Source organism: Solanum lycopersicum, chromosome 3 (assembly GCF_036512215.1).
Source record: "Solanum lycopersicum chromosome 3, SLM_r2.1".
NCBI lineage: Eukaryota > Viridiplantae > Streptophyta > Magnoliopsida > Solanales > Solanaceae > Solanum > Solanum lycopersicum.
Genome location: NC_090802.1, coordinates 29,059,897 through 29,070,975, shown reverse-complemented (window position 1 = coordinate 29,070,975; position 11,079 = coordinate 29,059,897). Strand labels below are relative to the sequence as shown.

General features: G+C 37.4%; 1 protein-coding gene across 1 annotated transcript; it reads left to right on the top strand.

Moving 5' to 3' along the window:
* Nucleotides 1–8,385: 8,385 nt before the first annotated feature.
* On the top strand, nt 8,386–9,405 carry LOC101266608 (uncharacterized). Its single transcript, XM_004234826.2, has one exon. It carries the CDS (start codon nt 8,386–8,388, stop codon nt 9,403–9,405), a length of 1,020 nt encoding a protein of 339 aa, XP_004234874.2.
* The last annotated feature ends 1,674 nt before the right edge of the window (nt 9,406–11,079 follow it).

The window sequence follows — 11,079 nt, the reverse complement described above, 5'->3', positions numbered from 1 at the left end:
TTAATTGTCTTGAAGCATAAGCAATCACATTCTTCTCTTGCATTAGCACTGCAGCCAAACCCGAAAAGGATGCATTACAGTAGTCAACAGGGTCTTGAGCTTCTGAAAGCTTTCCTCACACTCGTCTGACCATACAAATGGAACATTTTGCTTAGTCAAGTTCGTCAGCTGGGAAGCAATAGAAGAGAATCCCTTGAGAAATCGGCGGTAGTAGCTAGCTAACCCAACAAAGCTCCTTATTTCTGACACATTAGTAGGTCTTACCCAATTCTTCACTGTCTCAATCTTAGAAGGATTCACCATCACTCCATCCTTAGAAACCACGTGCCCCAATAAGGACACTGCATCTAGCCAAAACTCACACTTAGAGAACTTGGCATAAAACTTTTTCTCCCTCAACATTTCCAATACCATTCTCAAATGCTCCTCATGGTCCTCCTTACTTTTAGAGTATATCAGTATATCAGTATATCGTCAATAAATACGATCACAAAGAGATCCAAATATTGCTTAAAAATCCCGTTCATCAAACTCATGAACGCAGTAGGGGCATTCGTAAGACCAAAAGACATCACTACAAATTCGTAATGCCCATACCTGGTTCTAAAAGCAGTCTTTGGCACATCCGTTGCCCGTATTTTCAATTGATGATAACCGGATCTCAAGTCAATCTTAGAGAAGACACAAGCACCTTGTAACTGATCGAACAAGTCATCAATGCGAGGAAGAGGATACTTGTTCTTTATGGTTACCTTGTTCAACTGCCGGTAGTCTATGCACATCCAAGAACTCCAATCCTTCTTCTTTACAAACAAAACCGGAGCACCCCAAGGAGATGCACTTGGTCTATTGAAGCCTTTGCTCAACAACTCTTGAAGTTGTGCTTTTAACTCTCTTAACTCCGTGGGAGCCATTCTATAAGGGGGTATAGAAATGGGGCGAGTACCCGGTTCAAGATTAATACAGTAGTCAATATCCCTACCTGGTGGCATACAAGGAAGGTCTGCAGGGAACACATCCAGAAACTCACGGACCACCGAAACCGACTCAATCGAAGGTACTTGGGTAGTGTCATCCTTGAGATGTGCCAAGAAAGCTAAACACCCTTTACTAACCATTTTCTTAGCACGAAGAAAGGAGATGATACGCACCGGATTGGAAGTGTATTCACCCTCCCACACTAATGGATCTGTCCCAGGCTTGGCTATAGTCACCGTTTTAGCATTACAATCCAAGATCGCAAATTGCAGAGAAAGCCAAGTCATACCCAGAATTACATCAAAATCAACCATTTCTAAGATAACCAAATCTACATAAGTGTTGCTCCCCACAAAGTTCACCAAACAGGACCTATATACCTTTTCAACTACCACAGACTCACCCACCGGAGTAAAACACGAATAGGCATATCAAGTAATTCACAATGTAAATTTAGACCATTAGCAAATGAGAAAGATACATAAGAAAATGTGGATCCAGGATCAAACAATACAGAAGTCATGCAATCACAAACCAGAAGATTACCTGTGATGACAGCATCGGATGCCTTCGCTTCAGACCGCCCAGGGAAAGCGTAACAATGGGCCTTATCGTTTGTCTGTCCATTGCCCCTACCATGTTGTGATGTAGTGGCTCCAGTTTGCCCATAACCTCGACCGTTTTGGTGTCCACCATTACCTCGACCACCACGTCCTCCAGAATAACGGCCTCTACCATGACCACCTCTACCTCTAGCTATTGGTGGTATATAACTCTGTTTGGGACAATTCCTCCTAATATGTCCAGTCTCCCCACACCCATAACACTCTCTAGAGTAAAGCATAGGTATCTCAGAGAAGTGTTGACCGGTCTGAGGTTGACCCCCAACTACAGTCTGTAGTGAAGACTGAATGGGTCGAACTAAGTAACCTCCGGAACCCTGTCCTCTAGAGTAAGAACCATTAAACTCACCTCCCTTTCGAAACCTCTTTGATGTCGATGCCATGGTGAATTCATCTGACTTCACTCCTTCCACCTCTACCACGAAATCTACCACTTCTTGGAAGGATTTTGCTGTAGCCTCTACCTGTAAGGCTGAAATCCGCAATTCTGACCTCAACCCCTTCACAAAACGACGAATCCGCTCTTGTGGACTGAAACAAAGTTGAGTGGCATATCTGGATAGTGAACGAAACTTAGCCTCATATGCATTGACGGACATCCTACCTTTCTCTAGGCTTAAGAACTCGTCCCTTTTCCTATCCCTCAAAGTCCGGGGGATATACTTCTCCATAATCAAGCTAGAGAATGAGGCCCAAGTCATAGGTGGTGCCTCCGTTGGTTGACACTCAACATGTGACCGCCACCACATTTTGGCGTTCCCTTGAAACTTATAACTAACGAACTCAACACCAAACCGTTCTACTATACCCATCTTGTGTAGTAGCTCATGACAGTCAACCAGAAAATCGTAAGCATCCTCAGATTCAGCACCCTTGAAGACTGGAGGTTTCAATTTCAAGAACTTACTGAAAAGTTCATGCTGATCATTTGTCATTATAGGCCCCGTAGTAAGACGTGGAAACGTGCCTATGTCCAATGAGGCATCCATACGAGGAGCCATAGTGCCTGCATGTTGTACCTCTGAAACCGGAGGTGTTGGTGCAGAAAACACTGGAGGGGCCTGACCTTGATCAGACAACCCACTAAGATAAGCGAGAACCTGATTGATCATCTCTGGGGTAGGTTGGGGTGGCAATTCCTCATTTTGCACTTGTTCATTCTCCCCTTCCTCACCCTCTCTTACCACTTCCTCGGTCGGTGGAGGAGTCACCTCCCTAGTATCAGACGGGCTAGGTGCTCGTCCTCTTCCTCTAGAGGACGTCCTCCCACAACCTCTACCACGGCCTCTTGCCGCTACTCTTCCTCGAGCTACAGCCCCAGTGGCTGGCTCGGACGCTTCTTGTCTTGCCGACGTTGGTGTTGACACAGTTGTTGCTCTAGTTCTAACCATCTGCGAAACAGAGTGAAGATGGTCAGATACCAATTTGTATCACCTAGATACCAATTGGATCCAAGTAATAGCATGAAAGAAAGAAAGAAAGAATGGAATTTTCCTAAAGTCTTATATCCTCTCAAAGAAAAGTAAAGACGTCCCCCTCTCAAAGAATGGAATTTTCCTAAAGTCTTATAGCCTCTTGTGTGATGAGACCAACGAACCTAATGCTCTGATACCAAGTTTGTCACGACCCAAACCGAGCCGCGACTGGCACCCACACTTACCCTCCTATGTGAGCGAACCAACCAATCCAAACCTTAACATTTCAATGTAGTATCGTCATAAAATAATGCGGAAGACTTAAACTCATTAATAAAAACCAATTCAATAACTATTATTTCCCAAAATTTGGAAGTCATCACCACAAGAACATCTATGATCAAATTACTAAACTAAGAGTACTCTAAGAAGCTAAAACAAATAAAAACTAGTCCATGCCGGAACTTCAAGGCATCAAGACATGAAGAAGAAGATCCAGTCCAAGCTAAAAGCATTAGCTCACCCTGATATCCGGAGTAATGAAGACTGGCTAGAGTTACTGTTGAGTCGAAGATGACGGCACGTTTGCTGCATTCCACAAATAAACAAGAAGAAAACATAAAAGTAGGGGTCAGTACAAAACAGGGGTACTGAGTTGATATCATCGGCCAACTGAAAATAGAAATCAATATATACCAAGTAATATCATAAAATCAACTATGATACTCAACATGTAGCAACAGCAAGTACTATATCATTAACAATTACCGTCAGGTTCACACATGAGCACTTAAGCCTCAATACCATACTCATTTGGGAATTATGTTCATTAGATTGAGTATATTACCATCTTTCAAGATTCATTGTCTTTATTTCTCTTGTGTCGGTAAGTGACACTCCGCTCCCTCATATTCATTAATCCTCTTGTGTCGGTACGTGACACTCCGTTCCCCTAAATCTACGTGTCAGTTCGTGACACCCGATCCCCTAAATCTACGTGTCGGTTCGTGACACCCGATCCCCTAAGTCTACGTGTCGGTTCGTGACACCCGATCCCCTAAATCTACGTGTCAGTTTGTGACACCCGAACCCCTAAATCTACGTGTCGGTTTGTGACACCCGATCCCCTAAATCTACGTGTCAGTTCGTGACACCCGATCCCCTAATCTCCTTCTATCAATTCATCAAGTCTTCTTTCTTGCCAAGGCATCATCAATCTCATTATTTTAGTTCATCACGCCTTCTTTTATACCAAGGCCTCATCATTAACAGAGAGATTAGGGTTTTGTAAGATTTGGGATTCAATAACTTCATCATGCTTATATAATCACAATTACATAATTACATTCATGCAAGCATACAATTAAGCACATAGCAGGGTTTACAATATTATCAATACATATCATTCGCTATTAAGAGTTTACTACGAATATCGTAAGAGAAACCATAACCTACCTCCACCGAAGATTAGTGATCAAGCAAGTGATTTCCCAAGCTTTGTGTTTTTTCCTCTCGTTCGATCCTCTCTCTATCGTTTCTCTTTTCTTCTCTTTGTTCTTTCTATTTTCTTTATTCAAACCCTCTTTCTTTTTCCCTAATTAGTATATAATTAAAAATAAGAGATGGCAATAATAACCCACTAATTAACTTAAGGTTACCTCTTTTAACCCCCAAGTAATTAGACTTATTAACATTAACCCACTAACTTTATAATTAAAGCAGTAATAGTCAAAAACGTCCCTTAAAACGTATAAAGAAATCCGACCCACACTGGGATTATGCAACCTGCGACGGCCCGTTGTTCCTGCGACGGCCCGTCGTTCCTGCGACGGTCCGTCCTGCAGGTCGTCGCGAGATTCAGAGACTCAATTTCCACCACAGTCTGTGACGGTCCGTCCTGCCATTTCGTTACGAAGTTCAGAGAGTCGATTTTCAGTACCCAATTTCAGATTTTCTAAGTGTTTTGCAACGAGACCCTGCGACGGTCCGTCGTTCCCATGACGGTCCGTTGTGGGGGTCCGTCGCCTCAGCCTGTTTTTCCAGAAATAAAATCTGCTGTTCAAAACGGCTAAACAGGTGGTTACAAATGTATTAAAGGAGTGAGGAAGATTATGCTATCCACCTCAGGATAGTCCTTTAGAGTTGTAAAGACAAGGAGTTGTATGTCAAGTTCTCTTAGTGGGAGTTTTGGCTTAAGTATATGGCATTCTTGGTCTATACAGTTTTCGGTGATGGGATTAGTGTTGATACCTAAAAGAGAAGGAGTTCAGAGTTCTCCAACGGATATTAGGAGTTTCTTGGGTTTGGCTGGGTACTACAGATTGTTTATTGAGGGGTTTTCATTTATCAAGTCTCCCTTGACAAAGTTTACTCAGAAGACAGTTATGTTTTAATAGTCTGAAGCTTATGAGAAAAACTTTCAGGAGTTGAAAAAGAAGTTGACTATTGCCCGAATATTGATCTTACCAGAGGGTACTCAAGGTTTTCTGGTGTATTATTATGCATCTAGAGTTGGGTTAAGTTGTGTTCTAGTGCGGAATGGTAAAGTTATAGCTTATGCCTCAAAACAGTTGAAGGTTCATAAGGGAAATTATCCAACCCATGACATAGAGTTGGTTGCAGTAGTATTCGCCTTGAATATATGGCATCACTTCTTGTATGTCGTTTATGTTGATAAATTTACCGATCACAATAGCGTTCAATATGTGTTCACCCAGAGAGAGCTAAATCTCAGACAGAGAAGGTGGTTAGAATAACTCAAGGATTATGACATGAGTATTTTTTACCACCTAGGTAAGGCTAATGTGATTGCTGATGCTTTAAGAAGGCTATCCATGGGGAGTACCGCCCATGTTGAGGAAGAAAAGAGGGAGTTAGCCAAAGATGTGCACAGACTTGCATACCTAGTATTCAGACTTATGGATTCCACAGAAGAAGGGATAGTGGTGACAAATGGGGCTAAATCATCACTAGTGTTAGAGGTGAAAGAAAAGCAAGACCACAATCCCATTTTGCTTGAGTTGAAGGTGAACGTTCATAAACAAGGAGTATTGTCTTTTGAACAATGAATGGATGGTGTGTTGAAGTATCAAGCCAGGTTGTGTGTACCTAGGGTGGATGGACTCCAAGAAAGGATCATGGAAGAAGCTCATAGCTCTAGACATCCCTTTCATCAGGGTTCCACAAAGATGTACCGCGATTTGAGAGAGAAACTTGGTGGGAAGGTATAAAGAAGGACATTGTCGAGTTTATTATTAAGTGCCCAAATTTTCAACAAGTGAAAGTAAACACTTGAACTTCCGAAATTGAAGTGGGAGATGATTAATATGTAAATCATCTTTTTAACATGCTTGCCAAGGGCTCTCAGTCATCATATTCAATTTGAGTGATTGTTGATAGAATGATAAAATTAGCCCACATTTTTAACGGGTAAAGACTACTCATTCGGTAGAGGATTACAAAAAGTTTTACATTCAGGAAATGGTGAGACTTGTAAACACGTAATTTTTTACCGAATATTATTTTACACTATTTTGTATTCCTTAAATGTTTCTTCTATATCTAAGTTAGATAATTTAATTTTATCTTATTTTAGTAAATTTATTTCAAAAGATTTGAAAATTAAAAAAAATAATATATTTCAATTTAATTTTAGTTTAATAAAAAAGTTAATATTTCTTAATTATAATTGATTAATGTTACTCAACCTTTATTAGTTTAAAAAGTACTTAAACATAGTATATAGTATACTATATTATAAGAAAATAAAAATAATTAGAAGTATTTAATTATAGTATTAGATAATATTATATTGGGAAAAAATAAAAATACTAACCTATACCCACTACCCCAACCCACCTATACTACACCCCATTATCCAATTCCTCACTACCTACATCTCAACCCCACTACCCTACTCCTACACACTACAATATGCACTACATATATACATTAAACACATTCACACAAAAAAAACAGATGAGAGACAGCAACAAAAAAAAAGAGAGAGAAGAAGAGAAAAAGAAGAAAAAAAATCAGGAAAATACAGATACACGCACAGAAAAAAGAACAGAAAAGAAGTTAATTTCTTTTCAACCAAAAATCAGCCAAACATACTTACATTCTATAGATATTTTTCTTTCACTCACAAATAAATATTAAATATGAGATTTACGTTCGTGGTTTTGTGTTCGTGGCTTCTTATTGCTAGTCCTTTCTTCTGATGAGCTAATTTCCACAAGAAGTAACACTTGTTTATATTTTTTTATATAATATTATGTCATTATTGTGCAAGAATTGAATCCCATATATTGAAGTTCAAATCCAATATATTGAAATCCCTTAGTATTTCTTTGATATTATAATTCCAATTATATCGATCGAAAGTCATATTTCATATATAGTAACAATGATATAATACATTATTATTTCTTGCATGCTTATTATTTTTACTCTTTAGCAAATTTATTTCTCGTCTATCAATACAATTTGAATGCCTATAGCGCTAAATAATAAACTTGTAATTATTTTTCTATAATGACTACTTTTATGGGTATAAAAAAGGAAGTAGTATAAACAGGGAGTAGTAATTAAGAGGAAAAATAATGAATTTCTTTATAATTAGAAATCTAATGCTATATATAAAGTGGGAAACTAGTGATATAAAGTTGCAAGCTATAAGAGAAAAATGAGTGTTGGTCTTCTATTTAATTTCTATCGCCTCATGTTTTTATTTTTATTTTTATTTTACAACTATAAATTAATATTGTTCTATTTATTAGTCGTTGAATTTTCTATTAAAAAAACATATGAGATTTATGTATAGAAAGAATTACAGCGTAAATTGTTCATACTTAATTTTTTTTAGTCATTTAATTAGTTTATGAAATGTCTTTTAGTCATTTAATTAGTTTATGAAATGACTAGTTAATGAATATTTAATGTTTTGAATTTTATGAGTAATTGGTATTTTTTGTAAATCCATTGTATATGTGGATGATCCATTAGAGTTATCCAACAATTAATTGGAATCATGTATTAGTGTTTCCAATGTGATAAGATATCAAGGTTATATGAACCTTGATGATAACTATGTAAAATTTCAAAGTGAATTTTGACTATGATATCTCAACACTATAAATAGAGATATCATTTACCATTGTATGACATACTTGAATAAGAAAATTATCTCCTCTATCTTATGCTTCTTGTCTTTTTCATCTTATATTCTGAGTTTTCTTTGCAACACGTTATTAGAACAAAATTGCTACTTGCAAAGGTATTATATAAATATTTTTATTTAATTCACATATTCTCTCATAATTTTCATTATGTCGAATTTATACAAACTTGAGTTTGTGGCATTAGATATGTCTGGAAAGAATTATCTTTCATGGGTACTCGATGCTGAGATTCACTTGGCTGCTAAAGGTCTTGATGTCACTATTACTCAGGGAAATGAAGCATCGAGTAAAGATAAGGTGAAGGCTATGGTTTTCCTTCGTTATCATCTTGATGAGGGCTTGAAGATTGAACATCTGACGGTGAAAGATCAACTTGAATTGTGGACTGATTTAAAGGGGAGAGATGACCACCTAAAGGCAACAGTGTTGCCAAGAGCTCGTTATGACTGGATGCATTTACGGTTTCAAGAATTTAAGACCGTAACTGAATACAACTCTGATGTATTCAGGATAACCTCCAAGTTAAAATTATGTGGGGAGACTATAAAAGATGAGGACATGTTGAAAAAGACACTTACTACTTTTCATGCCTCAAATATGATATTGCAGCAGCAATATCGTGAAAAGGGTTTTCAGAAATATTCTGAACTAATGTCATATTTTTTGGTGGCTAAGCAACATAATTCTCTTTTAATGAAAAATCATGAAGCTCGTTTCACTGGAGATGCTCCATTACTGGAGGTAAATGTGGTGGAAGCACGTGATCAATCTGAAGTAAAAAGAGATGATCATCGGGGATATAATAATGCACTGGGACATGGCAAAGATATAATACGATACATTAATCGTCAAGGTGGTGGTCATAATAAAAGGGAGAACAACATAAGGTCTCAAAATAACCCCTCAAAAAGTAATTGCCGTCGTTGTGGCATGAAAGGCCATTGGAAGAATGAATGTTGCACACATGAACATTTTGTAAGGAACTATCAAAATTCCTTTAAAAAGAAAGGAAATAAAAGTGGTGCTTCCTCTTCCAATGCTCGAGCTGAGACACATATGACTCTTAAAGATGATGATAATCCCGAAACATCTCATAAATATGATAAGGATGTTGAAGCAAATTTGGCTTTAAAAGATGATGTTTTTGATGGCCTTTGTGACATTACTCATAGGGAAGTTGCTGACTTCTTTGGAGATCGAAACTGATGTTTGATCTTTTAGCTGGGGAATGAAGTTTGTTAATATTTTACTTATGTATTTTTAATTATTATGTTATTCATGTTGAAGTATTTAAATTTCCGTGGTTAATTTTTTTTCTTCCTTCTTTTGATGTATTTTATTTTAATGAACATTAATAGAAATCCCAGGTATCAGTTGGATTCAACATGAGTAATGGAGATGTATGCCTTCTTGATAGTGCTACAACACATACAATATTAAAAGAAAAGAAATACTTTTCTAATTTGATTATGAAAATGGCATATGTCAACACAATATCAGGTTGTACAAAATTAATTGAGGGCTCTGGAAGAGCGACCTTATTACTACTTGGAGGGACAATATTAAGCATTGATAATGCATTATATTGTAGTAAGTCTCAAAGAAAATGATTAAGTTTCAAAGTTATTCGCCAAAATGGCTATCATGTTGAGACGGCTAATGAAGGAAAGGTTGAATACCTTTACATTACTTCAATTAATGTAGAGAAGAAATTGTGCATGAAAAATTACCTGCATTTTCTTCTTGGTTGTACTATACAAGTATAAGTACAGTTGAATCACATGCCGTAGTAAACAAAAGATTTACTAATTTTAATGATTTTATCATTTGGCATGAGTGGTTGGGCCATCATGGATTTAATATGATGCGCAGAGAATTCACATGGGCACACATTAAAGAGCCCAAATATCCTTCAACCAAAGGAATTCTCTTGTGCTGCTTGTTCTCAAGGAAAGTTGATCATTAAACCATCAACAGTTAAGGTTGGAATTGAATCTCCTGCGTTTCTGGAACATAAACAGGGTGATATATGTGTACCAAGTCAACCTGCATGTGGACCCTTTAAATATTATATGGTCTTGATAAATGCTTCTACAAGATGGTCACATGTGTATTTATTATCAACTAACAACATGGCTTTTGCAAGATTGCTGGCTCAAATATTAAGATTGAAAACACAATTTCCAGACTATACAATATAGACAACCCGTCTAGATAATGCTGATGAGTTTACATCTCAGGCATTTAATGATTATTGTATGTCTACTGGTATAACAGTTGAACATCAAGATGCATTTACTAATCTTCCAAGGATTACTAAATCTCATATTCGAGCTGTTAATGCTCCAGTTCGAGTTGATATCCCGACGGGACAAATTGTTAAGGCAAATGAGTCTAGACCACATTTGAAGCGTGATAGACCAATTGGTTCCAAGGATAAGAATCCTCGAAAGAGAAAAGGAATAAATGATCAAGATGATCATGGGTTGAAAGAAATTTCTCAAGATGAGACCCAAGTCATAACACATTATGAGGAGGAGGTTCAAACTTCTGAAAATAATGAAATTTCAATGAATTATGTCTTGACGAGAAAGTTGTGGAACCGAAAAAATGTTGTGATTGACAAGATATTTGCCTACAATGTTGCTATTGAAATAATGCAACAAGATTAAGATTTTGAGCCAAAATCTGTTCACGAATGTAGACAGAGAAATGATTGGCCAAAATGGAAGGATGCAATTCAAGTTGAATTGGCTTCACTAGAAAAATGTGAAGTTTTTGGACCGATAATCCGAATACCAAAAGGTATCAACTCAGTGGGGTACAAATGGGTTTTTGTACGAAAAAGAAATGAGAAAGGTGAAGTCATGAGATATAAGG